At 43.7% G+C, this 22,413-nt stretch overlaps 1 protein-coding gene across 1 annotated transcript in view; it reads left to right on the top strand.

Moving 5' to 3' along the window:
* The window catches only part of tenm1 (teneurin transmembrane protein 1), a gene marked incomplete at both ends in the record, with an annotated part of 448,413 nt that overhangs the window by 379,984 nt on the left and 46,016 nt on the right, over positions 1 to 22,413 (top strand). The window contains 2 exon segments of the mRNA XM_084332087.1: positions 18,115 to 18,311; positions 21,566 to 21,879. Of these exon segments, the coding sequence (XP_084188213.1) occupies positions 18,115 to 18,311; positions 21,566 to 21,879 (511 nt within the window).

Below are 22,413 nucleotides of genomic sequence, written 5' to 3'. Positions count from 1 at the left end.
ACCTGATGTATAATGCAGTGCAGCATTGGACACTCAACGCCACTCTGCCTTAGAAGCCCGGCGAATCCTGTGCGTTTTCCTTTCATTGCCGGTGCTCCATCGGTAACAACAGCCGACAGTTTATCAAAAACCCCATATTGCTGCACGGCACTTTCAACAGCGTTTCATGTCCACACTAGGGCTGACCCCTATTAGTCAAATAGTCGACTAATCGATCGAAAGGAGCCATAGTCGACTGCCAACTCTTCTTAGTCGAATACAATAAAAAAAATAAAAAAATAAAAAAAAAAAAAAAAAAAAAAAAAATTTTTTTTTTTTATATTGGCCTGGGGCCGCATGGAACGTCGGTGAGGGCCGCATGCGGCCCGCGGGCCGCCAGTTGCCCCTCCCTGCAATAGGCTATCCAAGAATAAGGTTTAACATAAAGCATTTAATCTAAAAAAATATAACTTAACTGATTTCCTTAATAAAGCATGGTAGGCTAAGTCAGTCAAATAGGCCAAATGACTGAGCAGCAGAAACACTGCAGAACAGAACAATAATTGTTGGCTGATCATGTCTTCATAGTTGTTACTGGGCGTCATATGGTCACCTCTCCCAAAACACACATTTGGTAAATCCAAGATAAAGGTTTCAGCCCCATGGAGAGTGTGGTGGGTGGGCCATAAGGAACCAGGTCGCGCTTGGGTCGACTTCAATATTTGATGGTTATCCAAGCGACTTCACTTTAGCACCACATCTTTACTCAAGTACAGTAAAAGTAGAGTCAAATGTTTAGCTACTTGTACTTTACGTGAGTATTAAAATTTTAGGGAACTTAATACTTTAACTCCACTACATTTCAAAGGAAATATTGTACTTTTTACTACACTACATTTATTTGAACCCATCAGTTACTAGTTACTTTGAAGAAAAAATATTTAGCATAGAAAATGTATTGATATACTGTACTTTCAGATTTTAAGCCTGCCAACTTCAAGAGGATGTAATCAGAGCAGCATAACTGGACCACATACCACTTTAACACAACCGTTATTCAGAGCAGCATAACTGGACCACATACCATTTTAATATAACCTTCAGAGGAAATACACTAGATGTTGCACTACAGCACCTGCATGTCATTTATCCAATCAGGTGCATTCCACGTGGGGAAATGGGAAGTAAGGAGGGGATACAATGCCATGTAAACAACATTAATTTTGGACCCGCAATTTTTTTTTATTATAAATTAATTCGTCAATAATTGTTTGGGAGAAAAGCAATACTTGTATTCTGCACCTTTCTAAAAGCTCTGTGGATGTATTTATTTTAATTATAAATTATTACATAAAAAATGTAACTATAGCACCTTTAAGGATAGTTAAAAAAAACATTGCAAGTTGATTCATGTTCTTTCCAAAGGTCATTGTTTTGGATGTCTACATTTCAAACATTTGTAGTTCATTAGCAACCAAAAGTACTTCATAAAGATGTCTGATATTGTGACCAGATATCGTGAGACAAAAGATAAATCAACTTCTATTCCAAAAATCTAATCTAATCTTTGGGCAGGCCCAAAATAAATGAAAATTATCTGCCATTGATTTACCACACCACCTCCAACATTCATCCTGTGCCTGAAAACCCTGTATATGTTTCAATTATGGAGTCACAAAATATCGTATTTATGTTCCTCCAGCTGAAATCTTGCCCGGATCTTGAGTTGGTCATCCTGGCCTGACCTTCCCAAATATCATTTCAATCATCCTCAGATATCATTCCAGTCATTCTCAGATATCGTTCCAATCAGGGCCGCCTGGGAGAAATGCGAGGCCCTGTGCGAGATTTAACGCGAGGCCCCCCCCCCCCCCCCCCAAGGTAAAAAAAAAAAAAAAAAAAAAAATTATATATATATATATATATATATATATATATATATATATTTTTTTTTTTTTTTTTTTTATACAGTCAACATATTCTTAAATAATAGCGCTGCCCGAGGCGGGGCATGATACAGTCAACATATAGCAAAAGAGAGAGCGAGAGAGAGCTCCCGTTCTACAGTCAATATACAGTGTACAGAGAGAGAGAGAGAGAGAGACACATTGGAAAGAAATTGAAATGCTATTTGGCCCTAAACAGAGAGTACACAGTGGCAGAATACCTGAGCACTGTGACTGAAGATCCTTGAGCACAGCCTAGCCATCGAGAAAGGCCGCCATAGGCAGACTGTGTGTGTTAGAAAGAGAGAGAGAGAGAGAGAGAGAGAGAACATGTGTGTTTGTCATGTGTGTGTGTGTGTTAGAGAGAGACTATAGCATGTATGAGAGATTCAAAAGGACAAAGATCAACACTTAAATCCAACAAGAAGAGGGTCAACAGAGAAACCAAAGCAGCAAGGAGCCAATGGCCGACATCAGCTAAATAGGCTAGCCAGGTACTGTGACACCAGGCCACGTGACACACACAACGTGGCTACACAAACGACCATTCACACACAGCACATGTCGTATCTCCAAATGTTGTGAAGTAGCATATGTTTTGCCTGGAAAAAAACATCGTTATTAACAAAACATTCGGGAGGGGAAGGAAGGAAGAGTGGGGTAATGTCATCATGACATTTTCATTAATCCAAGTTACCTGCACGATGAACGCTGGGCGAAAGGCCGCAAGGTCTCCACGTTGACGAAAGGCCTCTCGCTGGCGGGACAAAAAGAAGCTATGGCCACTGGCCAGAGCCTTGTCATGGTGCAGGCCCGACTACATCTTCTGTCAAAGGGCCTGCTATTCTCAAGGCTAACTGATAGCATCAAACGAACGTTCCCAGCTGACGCTAAACAGCTAACAGTTAGCTCACACAGTTAGCTACTAGTAGTATTAGCTAGACCAGTTTGGCTCCAAGAGAGAAAGAGAGATAGGGTCAGGTGACTCAGATCCACGGCGGGTACATAATCATAAGTTGACTCACCATAACGCAGTATCAACGTGGAAGGATACTTTCTTGGCCCCACGGTGTAATTTCGGCGTATTGCTGCCTAACAGATTTATCTGCTCACAAGTTCTCTTCTCCTTCTTTTGAAAAGACATCCACTCGCCTCGCCTGGTTAGCTAACGCTAGTTAGCATTTAGCTAAGCTAGCTACTAGCCGACATGGCTATACCGAAAGGCTCCGGCCATTTGTCCCGCTAGCGAGAGGCCTTTCGTCAACGTTCCTTGGTTGGTGACCGACCGACTGATAATGACCGACCTCTTTCTTCGTCTTGGCTATTGGGCATAACTAAGCATAGTCAAAAGCTGCACGCGCGAAAATGTCAAACGCAGCCGACTCACGCTGCCGGAGTACTGTCTATACACATGTAAGTAAAACCACTCCCTTCGTTGAAACCAATGCTGCTGCAGAACCCCAGAGGCTGAGCTCCAATAGTGAGTATGTCTGCAGCTGCAGGACTGCAGACCCAGGAACAAGTCAGACACATTCTACAAACGTGTCTAATGTGAAATATATAAGCATATAAGCAAAACTAGATTTTAGGTCTGTGATGAAAAAGGGCCTCGCGGGAAGGGGGGCCTCGCAAAAAAAAAAAAAAAAAAAAAAAAATAATAATAAAAAAAATTAATAAAAAATATTTTTTTTTTTTTTTTTTTTTTTTTTTTTTTTGCGAGGCCCCCCTTCCCGCGAGGCCCTGTGCGACCGCACTGCTCGCACACCCCCTGAGGCGGCCCTGGTTCCAATCATCCTCAGATATATGTCATGGTCCCAGCCAGGGATCATGCTCGAACAATATGAACAGTGCTTTTCTGCCGCCCTCTGGTGGCCAAACACAGCAGCTCCAGATATTGGATTTTATTCTGGATGTTATTAATGGTGCTGTGTTTTATCTGTTCATGTTGTGTGGTGCGTTTTAGCTTGTGTTTTTAAAAGGTTTATCTTTTTATGGTAAGCCCCACTGGTAACGTGAGGCTAGATTGATGAAAAATGAATGGAAATAATAATAAAATAATAAATAAATAAAAATAACTATTAAAAACGAGATCTCTCGTCGGCTGGCACTCAACAGTTGGCATGCACTTTTTTTTTTTTTATATATATATTTTTTTTTATTATTTTTTAAACATACACATAAACATAAACATAACAACATGAAATTAGATATACAAGCATTAATTAACAGTACACCTCCAATTTAAATCACCATTTGAATACATGTATTATACGAGAAATATACCTAATACTTGCTATCTAATATTATGCTCTCGCTCGCTCCCCCCCCCGGACCCCCACTTGGATAATCCATCCATTATCATTCGCTCCTTTCCAGGCACTACAATTCATATGCTAGCTTTTATTCTCTCCACCACTTCTAACCACATTGCAATTTTGGATTCACTGACACCTAAAATCCTTGCTGTAGATATTTCTAGATAAATCACATCGAGAACTAAGAATCCAAACCTTCCTACACATTTTTTCCGGTTGAAACCACCTGATAAAACTAATCTCTTTAGCTGTATAGGGACTGCAAACTCAAAGACATCATTCAACAGCAATACAGAGGGGTGTACACGTATATCCAGAATTAAAAAATTTGATAATTGCTGGGACACTTCTTTCCAGAATATCTTAACTGGTGGGCAATCTCAGTACATGTGCATAAATGTACCCTCATCCCCATTTGTGCACCGCTACACACACAACATGCAACACAGCTCCGCTTCCCACATTCCCCCGACATCTCAACAAGACACATGAGTCTGACCAGTCAATACATATTTTATATAACATACTCATTTTAATGCCAAACATCATGTTCACCCTCCTCCTTATACCTTTCCAATATTCCCTTTTTTTTTTTTACTTTCTTTTAAATAAATAAAATATGTTTTACTCGATTTAACCTCCTCGTCCAATCCATTCCATAATCTTACTCCACAAACAGATATGCACATCGATTTTAGAGTGGTTCTTGCACCCGGTTGCTGAAGTTTCTGTTTCCCTCTAAGATTATAAATCCTGGTTCCTACCCTCTCAGTGAACCGATATTGGATGGGGGTTGGAAGAGAGTTATGTGAAGCTTTGAACATGATTTCGGCAGTTCTAAGTTTGATCAAGTGACAGGACCAGTTTATTTCATATTATCTTAGATGTTTCTTAGGTCGCATTCACACCAGAGCTGTTTGGTCCACTTTAAACGCACCAGAGTCCGTTTCCTCGGATAGTCTGCTTGGTTTGGGGTTGTGTGAAAGCTCATTAAAACTCTCGTGCAGACCAAAAAAGCTAACTCTGGTCCGCCTGAAAACGTAGGTCTCGGTTCGTGAACCCTGGTGCGTACTTTTGTGGTGTACGTGAATGCTCATCGGACCAAACGCAAGACCAAATATAGGAAGTGACCCGATAAACTGTGCATCTTGAGTAGAAGGAAACAAAACAAACACCGCAGCGTGCACTGCAACCGCATCGGCGATCCTACAAAGACAATGCGTGTGTTCCGGTGGGTGTGTGTGCTAACCGTGTGTGCTAACCGTGTGTGCTAACCGTGTGTGCTAACCGCTAAACATTGAGGATAATTGCATGCCAATTAAAGACCTCTGAACAGGTCCTGCATTATTATTATTATTAAAAGTGACCCGATAAACTGTGCATCTTGAGTAGAAGGAAACAAAACAAACACTGCAGCGTGCACTGCAAAACGAGCATGTGTGGAACATCATGTCTCGTGGACAGACGTGGGCGAATGAGGAGGTAAAAGCCTTGATAGAAATATGGTCAGACGAGCTAATTAAACAGCTGTTTGTGGCCACTCACAAAAACAACGAGGTGTACAAGTTGTTTAGCGAGAGAATGATGGCAATGAGCTTCAATCAAACAAGCTGGGCTGGGCTGCTCTGGAGAATAATGTGGTGTGTACAGTATGTGTATGCGCTGGGCTGGGCTGGGCTGGGCTGCTTCGCAGAATAATGTGGTGTATGTATGTGTGCGCTGGGCTGCTTCGCAGAATAATGTGGTGTGTGTGTGTATGTGTGCGCTGGGCTGCTTCGCAGAATAATGTGGTGTATGTGTGTATGTGCACTGTAGAGCTGTCCCCGAAGCCTGTTTTTGGGATTCTATATCCAATAGAGTCTAGACGAGCGCCCTTTTCGATCGCGTGACATTGTTCAGAAAGTTTGGTGCACTTGACAAATTGCAGTGTGAAAGCAAACCGAACCAAATGAAGAATGCAACAATGTTGCAACTTCACCCCCCACGAATCGCACAGAGTCCACCAAACTATATGTGAAAGCGACCTTAGATCCTAGATATTGAATAGCCCCATGTTAAGTCAAATCTGGTAATAAGTCAAAGCATTTGGTGTAAAATTATACAATGGTATTTGGGACTAATGTCGTGTTCAATTCATACCCTTTGGAGTGAGCAAAATGTTGTCTGCAAATAAGCTCATCTTATATTCATATCCCCAATTAAAACCCCATGAATCTCTGGATCCTCCCTTATTGCCTTATCTCTAGCTTGATGGGACAAAATAAGTGCCCATTAATTATTATTCTAGCAGTGGGGGATGAGTAGAGTGATCTAATGCATTGTACTGATCTCTCAAGTACACCAAACCGAATGGAACGCCTTCTCTGCATCTAGGCTGATTAGTGTTGCACTGATTATTTTCTTTAGTCACAATTGGATTTCTTATTTTGTAAATAGTTCTGTTTGTTGTTTACGTAATCTCCATGACAGAAGCTTCATCGCCTTATATTAGGGCATGTTTCTTATTTGTGAACCTCATCTTTATAAAAAATTTAAAATTTGTATTAGATAAAAAAAAATCTACACAACGAAATTAAGTTAGTATCTTCTTTTTCCTCCTCTCTGCCGCCTTCAGTTTGACCAGCTCAACTACCACCACAGAGCTACCCTTCCTCACTAACCTGTTCAGCTTTTTGCTCTCCCTTGAGACCTGCATACAATGGCAAAGAAGAGGGCCCGGGTTACTACAGACTGGTAAAACAACTGCAGCAGTATGTCGCGAGTCTGCTCTGTCTCTGTGCTGTCCGACCAGTCTAATTTGTTGTTCAGGTGTACTCCAAGGAACTTGTAGGTCTCCACCATCTCTACCTCATCCCCTCGGATGGTGAAGGGAGTTGGGGGCCTCTTTTTGCCTCTCCAGTAGTCCACCACCAGCTCCTTTTTACCAGATTACTGTCACTCCACCTTCCGAAGCTCTCCACCAGGGCTCTGTACTCATGCTCGTTGTCATCCATAATGTAATTTATGATTTTTGAGAGCAGTTAATAAGTGTCTTTGATTTTCTCTTCTTCCATGAGCACTGAAAGCTACAGTATACGCTTACCTCTTAGTACTGCCTTCCATGTGACCCACAGGATCATCATTATTTTGTGAGTACTCTGTAATGCCATGAGAGGTTACCAGGGCAGGCTAGTGTGGGCCGGTGCAATATAACGGAAAAAACAGGCACAAAATAGAAGGTTAAAAAAACAAGTTGAAGTTTTATTCAGCCAGCAGAGTATTCTGGCAATTTCAAAGTCCAAAATTCAACTTAAAACATCCCAGAGGAGAAAATAGGATTCAGAATTCCAAAAAGTCTCAACATAAAAAATCTCAATGTTCCCCTTTTAAAGTGTCTTCTTCCCATTCAACCGTTCTTAATCAGTAAGGTACTTTTATGTAGGTAGTCTTTTCGTTGTCTGTTTTTCCAGCTCCTTCCAGCCATGTGCTCTCTGTCCCTCCACTCCCCCTGGTCTGTTTGTCCTGTGTGTGTTTTCTAGTACTGCTTTAATTAGGCGGCCCAAGCGCATCTATGCCAAATACAACGCAGTTCGGTTTCCGGGTTCCTCTGATTGGCCACTAAGCCCACGTGCACGCCCCCCTTATCGCCCGCTGCCGCGCTGTGAAGCGGAAGAGCCAGCCAGTTAAGGGGATGCAGACCAGAGAAAGACTTTCGTCTTGTTTACATCAGGGTCCCCCATTTTCAATTCATATCGACATTTATGACATACACAACATACATGACATTAGGGATTAATAAGAACGAGCCGCCTCGGAAGAAGACGGCCGCTGCTGCTGAAACCACCGCCTTGCGTCGCCTCGCTGGCTCTTCCGCTTCACAGCGCGGCAGCGGGCGATAAGGGGGGCATGCACGTGGGCTTAGTGGCCAATCAGAGGAACCCGGAAACCGAACTGCGTTGTATTTGGCATAGACGCGGCCCAAGCACATACACCTGTCTGAATGATGATGCATTCTGGGAGATGTAGTGTGTTCAATGGTGGCCATTTTGTGGAGTGGCGTCCGATTCTGTATGGGAACGTAGCACCCCCTCGACTACATGTCCCCTTGTGATGCCACGACTCTTTTAATTCTGTCTCTATATGTTCTTTACATAATCATTCAATATACTGCCGTTGAGTCTCCACAGTGTATCCTTGTTTTCATTAGCTAGGTGCAGAGTAAGATACACTCCAGACTAGTGATCTGAGACATCTCTAACACCTATCTTGCATTCGCTTAGCCTGTGTCTATCTGTATATATATAAAAATACACACGTATATATATATATATATATATATATATATATATATATATATATATATATATATAAAGAATCCAATCTGGTGGATTCTGTGTGGCGAGGGAGAGTGGTAAGTAAATTGCTTTTCTGTAGGGTGTGGGTCCCTCCATACATCTCTCATGCCAGATTCCTTCCAACAGTTTCCACATGACCAATGAATTTCGATTTCTCCTCTTGTGCAAGTTTGTAGAGTCAAAGTGGGCTTGTATTTGAATATTCCAATCCCCCCACACAGATTAAAGTTCCTGATGACTCTAGGACTAGTAAAATTATTTTTCTCTTCTTTTTTTCTTTATAAATGATGTATCATGACCTGATGGCATATATACACTTAATAAATTCACTTCTTTATGGTCTATGTTGCCTCTAACTAGGATATAGGAAGGTTCCTTATGTTTAATTTGAGCGGTTAGTTGAAACTTTACCTTGTTAGCGAGTAATATGGCCACTCCCCTCTTACGCCATAAATGGCTGCATTTTTTGTGAAAAGAATAAAATGGGCGATAAATAATAATAATAAATCATCAACCCCATATTTTAAAAGTGTTCCCTGCTCTGATTTGGAGAGATGTGTCTCTTGCTTAAAAAAACATGTGTATCTTTTCTCTTTTCATTTGAGCAATAACTACTTGATTTCACTGGATTATGTAACCATTCACATTGACTGTTATCACCTACATCCCCGATAGTGCATTTGCTTTGTTTCTTTTTGCGGCTTTGATGGCCAATGCAACCTGAAACACATTGCCCTTGAACTTGGATATAAACAATCTACAAAAATATGAAAACTAATTGAGTTCCACAACTGTGAGTTCCCATCTAACGGAATGACCAGAGCTAAGTAAAAGTGACCCAGGTATTTAGGTACAAGACAAGTTTATTGGACATTAGTTTATTACCTCAACGTTTGTTATCGTGAGGAACACCCTGCTATCTTATCGCAAATGTCAAGGAAAGTTAAACATCAAGTTGAACGGCTGTGTTTCTGCTGTTTCTTTGTCTGTAAGAGGATAGAAGATTCATTTAATTATCTTTTGACTATTGCTTTTGTATTCATATTGTATGGATCCATATCATATTGAACTCATCTCAGAATAATTATAATATCCAACAGCAATTACATATTCCTTTTTGTATATCAAATAAGTTATCATCGATAAGAAACTCATACAAATCATTACAGCTCCTCTCAGGAGCAAGTAGAAGAATAAAGTGCAGCAAGTAACATTCTGCTCTACTATGCTATGGTAGTCTCCCAGAAACTCTCCCAGTTTCACGATATTGTCTTGTCTTGAGCTAAAAGGTAGTCAGAATGTCAGAGAGGGAGAAGAGAAGCTACATCAGGACATTTCCAGATTATCAGACCACCTGTTGCAGCTGAATGGAATCAGCCCCTCTCCGCCACAGCTGTTGCAATCAGGTCTCCTGGGGGGGAGTGTCTGAAAGCAGCTTCTGTGGTTATCTGCTCCGGATGGGGCACCCGTCTCCCCTCCTCTCCCACGCCGCAGGTCATCCACAGCCTCTCTCATTATAGATCCTAGGTCCCCCTATCCACAGTTGCCATAAAGGAACACAACACCATTATGGGAAATACGCTTACCGTCTTCTCCAGAGTCGGACAAGAAGATAAATACCAGTTTCCTCTCTGTGCATTCAGTAGAAAGCTTAGCACAAATGACCACTAGCCTAGCTCAAAAACATGTTCACAAATTCCCTCATGTTATTTATTCATGTAAAATGTGAATGCTATTTCGCAGAGATTGTGATTTCAAGGCTGTCACTTTTATTCGCATGGATTCCTGTGCCCATTTCATTTGTCGGAGCGGCTCTTCAAGTCTGAGGTCGCGCTCCTCTGTTTCAGCCACACGCTGCTTCGCTTCCTCGACTCCCATGATACTTCCCAGCTGGTACCTCCCAGGGCCTGGTTAATCGCGTCTCTGAATTCAGTCAACTCCTTCCGTCTCTCAGTGTATCACGGAAATAACTCAGCTTGTTCTTTATGTCAGAACGCTTCGCCTAAATCTCTGTGTTTATGCTAGCCAGTAGGCTAGCTTTGTGTGCTATGATATGATGTGCCACATCCATCATGGCTTGGCAAGGTAGCATTAGCAACATTTGTCATGTTGTGATTAATTTAAACACTAAGAGGTTTAATTTATTCTATGTCTGATAGATTCATTGCATTCTATGTCTGAATATAGAGGCCTAGCCTGAGCACAAATAAAAAAAAATTGCAACAGATTCTGTTTGACCCACGTGTGTTCTTCAAAAGAACTTCAAATACTTTGATTCAGATCGAGTTTGAACAGTCACCCTTCATGGCTGATTTAAAAATGTTCATCTTTTTTCACTTTACCTTTACCTTTTCTGAGTTTGTCCGCTTCCGTATTTCGACAGCAGACCTATCGTGTTAACCCTTTCACTACCACACTACCAAATGGTTAACCCTTTCACTGCGACAATACAGAAAGTTAACCCTTTCACTGCCACACGACAAAGGGTTAAACCTTTCACTGCCACACTGCAGAAGGTTAACCCTTTCACTACTAGACGTCTGTAGTGTGGTAGTGAAAGGTTAGCCTTCATGATGGCGCCGCCCCGTTCGGCTGCCTCTCTGTTCGCTCCGTCGAGACTGTGTTTACTTTTGTTAATATTTATAGTTTTTAGAGTTTTGTGCGTACCAACTGTTGGTGCATTTAATGTATATGACCGTCAGTCACTCATAGACATTGGATTACGGGAAACTTACCAACTGGATTACTCGCTGGATCAACTTTCCGAACCACATCAATGGCCGGAAGAAATCCTCCGGAGACTAGGACCAGATCCTTTGTTCCCAGAGCCCAGGAAAAGACGTCGAGGAAAAAGGGCTGGGATCCGAAACAGGCTGAGATCCAGACGACACCGTACACCACTTCCCAGTATATTGCTAGCCAATGTACAATCAATAGACAATAAACTGGATGACATCCGAGCAAGGATTCAATATCAAAGAGACGTTAGGGACTGCAATGTCCTTTGCTTCACCGAAACATGGCTAACACCGGAGGTTCCAGATCACGCGATTCAACCAGCGGATCACTTCTTTATCCATAGGAAGGATCGGACACAATCAGAGTCCGGTAAACAACGTGGTGGAGGTATTGCCTTCATGTTTAACAAAAATTGGAGTGATCCAACGAATGTGAAGGAATTATCCAACCACTGCTCCCCAGAACTGGAATATATAACCATCAAGTGTCGTCCTTTCTTCCTCCCGAGGGAGTTAACGGCGATCGTCCTGGTCGGAGTGTATATTCCACCGCAAGCCAACAACAACGCCGCGCTCTCCAGACTCCACGACGAGGTAAATAGTATACAAGCGACGAACGTTAACGCCGCCATTTTAGTACTGGGAGATTTCAATAGCGCCAATCTGAGAAAGGTATTGCCTGATTTCTACCAGCATGTGACTTGCAACACCAGAGGCGGTAACATCCTAGATCACTGTTACACGCAATTTAAAGGTGGCTACAAGGCTCATTCTGATAGTGGCTTTGGCAAGTCAGATCACGCATCCATTTTCCTTACACCAAAGTACAGACAAAGAATTAAAAGTACTCCCGTAGTCTCGCGAGAGGTGCAGAAATGGGATGTGACGTCAGAGGATACGATCCGGTCAGTGTTTCACAACACAGACTGGATTGTGTTCCGCGACACAGATAACATTAATGCCTACACGGAGACAGTGCTGGACTATGTCTGTACTAGGGTGAAAGAAACAATCCCCACTACCAAAATGAAAGTTTACCCAAATCAAAAACCCTGGGTAGACAAATCCGTCCGTGAAGCTCTGAGAGAGCGCACCAAAGCATACAATGACGGCCTAGTGGCAGGCAACATGAATGACCACAAGGTGGCGCGACACAACGTAAGGAGGACAGTGTCAGAGGCCAAACGGCGCTACAGGGATAAAATTGAACTCCAGTTTGAACAAGCTGACTCTAGAGCTATGTGGCAGGGGCTCAAAACGATGACAGACTACAAAGGCGCCTCCCTCAAACTGAACAGTGACATCTCCTTAGCAAACGACCTCAATACCTTCTATGCGAGGTTTGATGCTGGTAATAACAACACCAGCTCACAAGCCTCGGCAATGGGGGGGGGGGGGGTCGGCTGCTGATGGAGGCGCAGTGTTCAGGGTAACAGAGCATGAGGTGAGGCGGACCTTTAAAAAAGTGAATATCAGGAAGGCAGCAGGTCCGGACGGCATCCCCGGCCGCGTCCTAAAAGTCTGTGCCGACCAACTGGCCCCAGTATTCACTGACATATTTAACCTGTCCTTAGAACAGGCTGTCATCCCCACCTGCCTGAAGAAGTCCACTATTATCCCTGTACCCAAAAAATCCAAGCCTGCTTGCCTCAACGACTACCGCCCTGTAGCTCTCACCTCCATAGCCATGAAGTGCTTTGAGAAGCTAGTAAAGGGCTACATCTGCTCCTCCCTCCCCATCAACATGGACCCCCTGCAATTTGCATACCGCCCCAACAGGTCCACGGAGGACGCCATATCCCATGTGCTGCACACAGCAGCATCACACCTGGACAAGAGGCAGGGGAACTATGTGAGAATGCTATTCATCGACTACAGCTCGGCATTCAATACCATAGTCCCCTCCATACTCATAGCCAAGCTCAGGGACCTGGGCTTGGGCTATGACCTCTGCCAGTGGGTCTTGGACTTCCTGACTGGCAGACCCCAGGTGGTGAGAGCAGGCAACTGCACCTCCTCATCCATCACCCTCAACATAGGGGCCCCCCAGGGCTGTGTTCTGAGTCCCCTCCTCTACTCCCTGTACACACACGACTGTGTGGCTCAGCGGAGTAGCAATACAATCGTCAAATTTGCTGACGACACAGTGGTGGTGGGCCTGATCTCTGCCAACGACGAGAGGGCCTACCTGGAAGAGGTCAAGGTCCTGGCGGGATGGTGCCAGGAAAACAGCCTCTCCCTGAACGTCAGCAAAACAAAGGAGATGATTGTGGACTTCAGGAGGTCGGGGGTCAAGGACTACAGCCCCCTCAGCATCGACGGGGCACCGGTTGAGAGAGTCAACAGCTTCAAGTACCTCGGAGCCCACATATCCGAGGACTTGACATGGACCATACACATTAACAGTGTGGTGAAGAAGGCACGACAACGCCTCTACTTCCTCAGGCGCCTAAGGAAGTTCCAAGTCAGCCAGAAGATCCTTAAGAACTTCTACTCATGTACAATAGAGAGCATCTTGACCGGCAACATCACCTCCTGGTTTGGGAATAGCACTGCAAAAGACCAAAGCAGACTACAAAGAGTGACACGTTCAGCCGAACGCACAATTGGAGGGGGGCTCCCCACCCTCCAGAACATTTACTACAAGCGTTGCAAGGGGAAGGCTAAGAGAATTATTAAGGACTCGAGCCACCCGAACAACTGCCTCTTTGAACTGCTGCCGTCAGGCAAGCGATACAGGAGTCTCAAGGCGAGCACAGAAAGACTCAGAAGTAGCTTCTATCCCCAGGCCATCAGGCTGCTAAACGAACAATGAATGAACACTACACAACAACAACCACCAAACACACATAGCACACACATCCACACGCACACACTCACTTTAAACAAACACACTGTAGCACCCACTACACACACTTTATAGCACACACCCACTTTAAACAAACACACTGTAGCACCCACTCCCCACACTTTATATTTATGGATGAAGGATTGCACTACAACTCGTACACCTTACTGTAAATTGTACCTAAAATTGTACCTCATCCCATTTCTGCTTTGCACTAGATAGTACTGTACATTAGTACACTGCATAGTATTGTGTATTGTATATTATATGGTAACTCAGAACATTGTACATATGTCTATACCGAACAACTGTGACCTCATTTTCTTCTTCTAAATTCATGCTATATTATGTTATTATGTTATTTGATACTATCTTGTCTAGCACAGTCTCTGGAGCGTAACAGTAAGAAGCATTTTGTACGAAAGTATTCTGTACTTCTGTATGACAACTATTAAAGAACTTGAACTTGAACTTGAACTTGAACTAGTGTGGTAGTGAAAGGTTAACCTTCTGTAGTGTGGTAGTGAAAGGTTAACCTTCTGTAGTGTGGTAGTGAAAGGTTAGCCTTCTGTAGTGTGGTAGTGAAAGGTTAGCCTTCTGTAGTGTGGTAGTGAAAGGTTAGCCTTCTGTAGTGTGGTAGTGAAAGGTTTAGTTGAATCTGGGAGAAATGTTCTGAATGAGTGGGAGAGGGTTCTGTCAGTCTGCCGTCCTGTACAACGTGCCGTCTAGGCTCTCTCTTCTTTGGCAGGGCTGTTATCCTTAAGCTCACAGCCAATTTAGGAATCTGTCCAAGGCTACCAAATAATGCACAGCACGAACCTACATGTATCCACTGAGACGTAGGGACAGATAGATACCATGATAAGCTGATAGCAAGCTCACAAAATGATCCCTGAAGGATTTGGGAATGTCAGTAGAAAATAGTTTGATACTGTATATTTCCCATTACCCTGCAGTCTGATATGATTAACGTCACTTGGGTTATCTAACAGGTGATTCTCCGAACCAAAGCCGATATCATGATACATGAGGCTGATCAATATCGAAAAGGTCCTTCTGGAATGTCATGTTTGTTTTTTTCATATCACCCGGCCTCACACACACACACACACACACACACCTACACACACACACACACACACACACACACACACACACACACACACACACACACACACACACACACACACACACACGCACACACACACACGCACACACACACACACACACACACACACACACACACACACACACACACACACACACACACACACACACACACACACACACACACACACACACACACACACACACACACACACACACACACACACACACACACACACACAGATTGGAGGGTCTCTAGCAGGCAGAACAAATCAAAGGCAGGGAATGAGGAGAGTAATGAATAGGACTGAGCGGAAACTGAGTGAACCAGAGCATAGATTCCTTGTTTGTGTGTGTGTGTGTGTGTGTGTGTGTGTGTGTGTGTGTGTGTGTGTGTGTGTGTGTGTGTGTGTGTGTGTGTGTGTGTGTGTGTGTGTGTGTGTGTGTGTGTGTGTGTGTGTGTGTGTGTGTGTGTGTGTGTGTGTGTGTGTGTGTGTGTGTGTGTGTGTGTGTGTGTGTGCGCGCGCGTGCGTGCGTGCGTGCGTGCGTTGTTTTAAAAAGATAATCGGCAATCTGTCACAAATTTGAAGGGAACCTTCTAATACCTGTGTTTGTGGGTGGGTGTACGCACATGTGTGAGGGGAGTCGTGTGCGCGTACACGTTCATATGTGTGTCCCTGTGTTTGCTTGTGCAAACGTGTGTGTCTGCATTGTTTGTGTGCAGTACAGTACGTTCAAAGCTGCTGCCTCCATATGACAATCGGCAGAGACATTTCATGCAGGGCAACATTATGTTACAGGCAGATAAGATAAGATATTCCTTTATTGATCCCCTTGGAGGAAATTCAGGTGTCATAGCAGCATGGGGGAGGGGAGGTACAGGTATAGGCAGGGTAATAGAAAGACAATGAATAGTAGTTAAGTCATAATACACACTGTGCTAGAGTCCATGCAGGGTTTAGTGGTTAAAGGGGAACTATTTTACTATTTCTTTCACTATTTGGGCACTTTTACACAATTCCTGTGAGTTTATGGAACACCTCTGTAATTATATATATTTTTTTAATTCATTGTTTTGTATTTCTAATCAAGTCCTCAAAAACAGCATTTTTCTACCTCAAGATCTCGAGCCGTTTTGAGCCTGGGCACCTAAACCACTGCGCCGCGCCGCCGCCTGAACATTATCATGCAGCGGTGTCTCTCTGACATCACAAATCATCACATTTTCAGATGACTCAGTTAAGTGAGGGTGAATATTGTGAGAGGAGAATTGGAAGAATGCGCCAATATGAGAATTAGAGACATAGATCATATTAATATAAGTCCACATAGCTAGGAAACAATGCTAAACACTAACAATGCTAAACACTGAAAAAGGCCATTTATAAGATAGTTCCCCTTTAAGAGTCATAATACACTCTGTGCTGGAGTCCATGCAGGGTTTAGTGGTTAAGAGTCATAATACACACTGTGCTAGAGTCCATGCAGGGTTTAGTGGTTAAGAGTCATAATACACACTGTGCTAGAGTCCATGCAGGGTTTAGTGGTTAAGAGTCAGACAGTCCTAACAAGTTCATGTTCTGCAAACGTTAGTTCTGCAGCTGCCGGCAGCAGTCCGTGCACAAAGGACTTAGTGGTGTTGAACATGCTCCTCATAGAGGAAGGTGGGAGGAGTTCTCCAGTATAGCCCCCAGGTTCCTTCTCGTCCTCCTATCTGCCACCACCTATAATAGATGGAACGAAACATCTGAGTCAAATGAGAAACCATCCCTCTAACCTTTGAAGATTTTGGCTGCTGTATCATAGAAGAGCACTGGGATATAACTCAAAGCACAAGGAAGGAGATGAGCATATTGTCCTTTGACAATATCCCATTGACAGTTATGCCGTGCTCTCATTGTAAATCCAAGAGGATATGATTTTATCACTTAATTCCAGTTATAAAATCAGTCTCTTTGCCATTGAAAATGGAGGGAAGTGTCTCCCGCATGCCACAAGCCAATGGGCTGTAACTGTTCCTATTTCTCGGGCTCTACTTTGCATATTTCCCATCATGTCATGCTGTTAACAGATGATTACTCTCTTCAGAGGCTTTCCGCTTCCATCCCCTCTCCATAAACACACATGCCATTCACACACAGCCTATACACACGCCGGGCACATGCACACGCACACGCACACGCACACACACACACACACACACACACACACACACACACACACACACACACACACACACACACACACACACACACACACACACACACACGCATGCATGCACACACATAAACACACACACACACACCACACAAACACACATGAACATGCACACACACACACATGCACACACATAAACACACATAAACACACACACACACACACACACACACACACACACACACACACACACACGCTGTGTAGAGATAAACTGCCACCATGCTGTCTGAATAATGCTCATCAGAGACCCCAGACAGACTGACTGCTGACAGCAACTAAACAGGTTATCCCGGCCTTCAGCCGCTCTGCTGACAAACACGCAGGATCTGAATACATTCAGCCACCCGCTAACGCCACCTGATAAGGCTGCGGTCACTATCAAGGTGCTTTCTGGCCAGACCATAGGGGGGCTCCAGTATGACATCACAACAGGCTCCGGTCCTGAGCCGCACCGATAAAAGCTTAACGCGACACCATGTGATGTCGTACAGTCGTGTGATGTTGTATGGTTTTGCTCCGCGTTCCAGACCATGTGTCTGGGATTTCTGTAGAGGTTAACGTCTGTTTGTTAGCGTGTGTGTCTAATGGACAGTATGTGCCTTCTCTCTTTTCTCTCTCTCGCCTCGCCAGGTGACGGGGGCTACGCACGCGACGCCCGTCTGAAAGCCCCGTCCTCCCTGGCCGTGGCCCCCAACGGAACCCTTTACATCGCCGACCTGGGAAACATCCGCATCAGAGCGGTCAGCCCCAACCAACCCCAGCCCAGCCCGGCCGGTCTAGTGGAGATCAGCTCTCCGCTGGACCAGGAGCTCTATCTCTTTAGCCAGGTACGCAGGACTGTCTGTCTGTCAAGCCTTTCAGGTGAGCTGTCCTCTCTGGTGAGATGTCCTGTTTGTCCTGACTCCAGGAGGACGAGGAGGATGTACAGTATCCAGGTCACCTGACCTGTCAACTCTAGTGACGTAAACTTGAAAATCCATTTAAAGTTTTCAGATCATCGAAGTACCTCTGTGAATGTGTGATGTGACATTATGCAGCAGCAATTAAGTTCAGCCAATGAAATGTCAATGTGAAACAGCATAGGAAATGAATACCAAAATTGGATTTTGGATTGGAGATAAAAAGGGGTTCATTAATGGTTTATTAAAATCATTATTAGAATGGTTAATTGCACACACACACACACACACACACACGCACGCACACACACACACACACACACACACACACACACACACACACACACACACACACACACACACACACACACACACACACACACACACACACACACACACACACACACACACGGCACAGTATATAAAAGCATAAACAATAGTTAAATAAAACAAGCATAATATAGGAGCAGCCAAACATAATGTAGAATAGTCACATCCCAAATTATTTGGATTGACCGTGCAACAAGTATTTAGGCAATTCAAGAAATGTCAAAACAGATGGTTGTTTGGATACAGAGATTATCAGTGATACAAGACCACAGACCGTGACTGAATAGAAAGAGCCTGTCCTGGTGCATCACAGGGATGATGAAGAGGCAGACAAAAACCAGATGGTGAAATGCTGAAGAGTGCACATCATAGCTCTGAAGAATGTATGAGGACATTGCAAAACCAACACATGGAGAGCAATGCTGTCTTCGTCCGGGTTCATCTACCAACGCACTGGTTTGACCTGAAATACACTGGTGTGCATGTGTTGATCATCAATGTCACTTGACCAATGATGTCAGAGGAACAAAGTGACTGATGGGCGCTGGAGCCATGGAGATGTGGGGGAACTTCAGCAGCACATTCATAAAATACCAACCAATGACATCATAACATAATGTTATAAAATGTAGAATTAAAGTTACATTGATTATATCTTTATGTAGATTTAAAATAGTCCACACCTTTCTAAAAACTCTGTGTATGTATTGTTTTAACGATTTCTCAAACCAGAAGTCTGCACATCATCTCACGATGGCTCAAAACACCACTGTGTGACTGAAACACTAGCTAGCTATCATGTACAATTAACACCGATTTCAATGACGAACATTAGCATTGAGGCTGAAAGTAGAAAGGATTTTAAGATTGTAGAGCCATCCAAGCTGCCGCTCATTGAACTATCTAACTATAAAGGAAGGAATCTCCGTCTGTGTACGACACGTGTCTGTCCTTCATATATCCTGGGAACCCTTCATCCGATCAGCTTCACGATCGGCGGGTGTATTGCTGTGGGCCCAGGGGAGGGGGATTTATTGTTGAATTTGGTACCATTTGGCCAGATGGTGGCGCTATAACAATGGACTTTACGCTTTGCCCTATATCCTTTGAACCGCTCATCTGATCGGCTTCACGCTTGGCGGGTGTATTGCTATTGGCCAGATGTTGGCTCTATAACAACAAAATGTACATTTACGTTTGGCGGGTGTATTGCTAACCCAGGGAAGCAGCTCTTCCAGGGGCCAAGCAATCAGCCCACTCCTAATGGGCATGTGCTCTGAACGGGCATGGCCCCGACAATGCTGCAAGCAGTAATACCGGGAGATAAGCAATTGGCCTGTTCAGAACAGCCACGCCTTGAACGGGTGCTTCACTAGTCTATCCTTCACATATCTCGAGAACCATCCATCCGATCAGCTTCATGCTTGGTGGGTATATTAGTGAGGACCCAGGGGAGAGCAGTGTCCAATTTGATGCCATTCGGCCAGACGGTGGCGTTATAACAAAGAACTTTCTCAAGAACCGGTCATCCGATCGACTTCACACTTGGCAAGTCTATTATGCCGCATTTCCCCTGCATGGTACCCCCTCGACTCGACTCGACTCGCTTTTGGTACCTGGTGCTTTGTTTGTTTTCCACTGCAGGTACTGTAGTACTCCCCCGTCAGTGTAGCTGGTCGTCATAGCGAGGGTGCCGTGACGTCACCTTCAACACGACACACACAGACAATAGACCACCACAACATTTCCGGTATTCTGAAATCATTGGAGAGAGAGCGGGGGGAGAAAATGAATGAATGTGGATGAGACCCTTAACATTAAGTGGTTGTAGCTATGGCTGTGGGGGTGCTGGATACATGATCCAATACACTTTTATACGCCTGAGTCTCCTAAACACGGAGAGACCGCGTTTTTTTATTATTATTATTATTATTATTATTATTATTATTATTATTATTATTATTATTATTATTATTATTATTATTATTATTATTATCATTATTATCATTATGTACAGTAATATAAAGTAGTACTATAAGTATGAATACACTATGGTAATAAACCATACTAGCCAATGATTTTACTAATAAGAGTAGGTATGGATTATGATAATAGATACATTTATATACATTGTGTACAGCGTGGGTATATATACAGATATATGCATATATTTTATATATATATAGTACCAGTCAAAGGTTTGGACACAGCTTCTCATTCAGTTCAATGAATATATATATATATATATAGTATACAGCATATATACTGTATATAAGATACAGATACGGACATAAATAAATCAGCTGTACTGATCAGGACTTTTCCAGGAGTTTTTCTTTCAAATCCAGCACAGCACAGAGCAGTCATATAATTACCAGTAGACCTAGTATTGACACATTTAACCCCAGTTTTATTCCTCCCTTTTTAATTATGCAGGGTTCATGAAGTGTCTCATGTTCATTACAGGAGACTGCTACACTCATCACACAAATGTAAATGTTGTAGTCATTATGGTTAGGATTTTACAGCACTTTAAATAAGAGGAGAATAAGCATGTGCTTGTATTTGTGTAAATATGGCGGGCCAAAACAAAGAGCCAAACTTGGCATGCGGGCCCCAGATTGGGTGGCACTGCTATAATCCTACCAATAGTCAAGTTTCAAACAAAATACATGCCTAGGGGCTAAAATACAATTAAACATTTCAGGGACAACATGGTCATTTTAGTAAATTCTCTTCCAGGTTTTCCTTGACTGGAAATCTAGTCTCTGAATTTCCCGGTTTTCCAGGACGAGTGGGAACCCTGTCTATGTATACGAGTGAGTGCCATCTCTCTCTCTCCTCTGCTCCAGAACGGCTCCCACCTGTACACCAAGCACCTGATCACCGGCCACTACCTGTACAACTTCTCCTATTCCTCTGATGGCAAGCTGTCCGGTCTGGCTGAGCACAGCGGCAGGGGCGTGCAGGTGCGGAGAGACGCCCACGGAGTCCCCCTCTGGCTGGCCCTACCTGCCGGACAGGTGTACTGGCTGTCACTTAGCAACAGCGGGACACTGAGGAAGGTGTCGGCCCAAGGCCACGATATTGCCCACATTACCTACCACGGCAACACCGGTCTCCTAGCAACCAAGAGTGATGAGAACAGTTGGACCACTGTTTATGAGTAAGTTTCAGTTTTCTTTCTCTCTTTCTTTCTTTCTTTCTTTCTTTCTTTCTTTCTTTCTTTCTTTCTTTCTTTCTTTCTTTCTTTCTTTCTTTCTTTCTTTCTTTCCATTCTCTTCTTTGTATGTGTGTGAGTTATAAGCGTGCGTTTCAGCAGATGTGAACTGTCTGAGTGCCATCTAGTGGCGGGCTGAGTAAGTGCTCGGCAGTAGTGGGGAGTGGAGAGGCCTCTCGTCTTCAGTATTATCGTCTCTCCGCTGACTGATTGGCCGAACGCCTCTCCGTGGCTTCCTGGCCGTGTGCATGTTGTGTAGTATCACACTTACACACACGTTCCACACGCACACATCTGTCTGGATTATTCAGCACTGCCGGCCCAATCGCTAGTCTTAAATTCCACATGGATAATTACGTGTATAAATCATCTGTGACATCTCCACTGTGCCACTGTGTGTGCTTATATGAGAGAGAGAGGGAGATAGAGAGAGAGAGACAGAGACGTAGACGGAGAGAAAGAGAAAAAAATATATAGTGT

This window comes from Notolepis coatsorum, assembly GCF_963971535.1.
Source record: "Notolepis coatsorum genome assembly, chromosome: 16".
NCBI lineage: Eukaryota > Metazoa > Chordata > Actinopteri > Aulopiformes > Paralepididae > Notolepis > Notolepis coatsorum.
The sequence above is the reverse complement of the archived record's forward strand: the minus strand, read 5'-3'. Positions and strand labels throughout refer to the sequence as shown.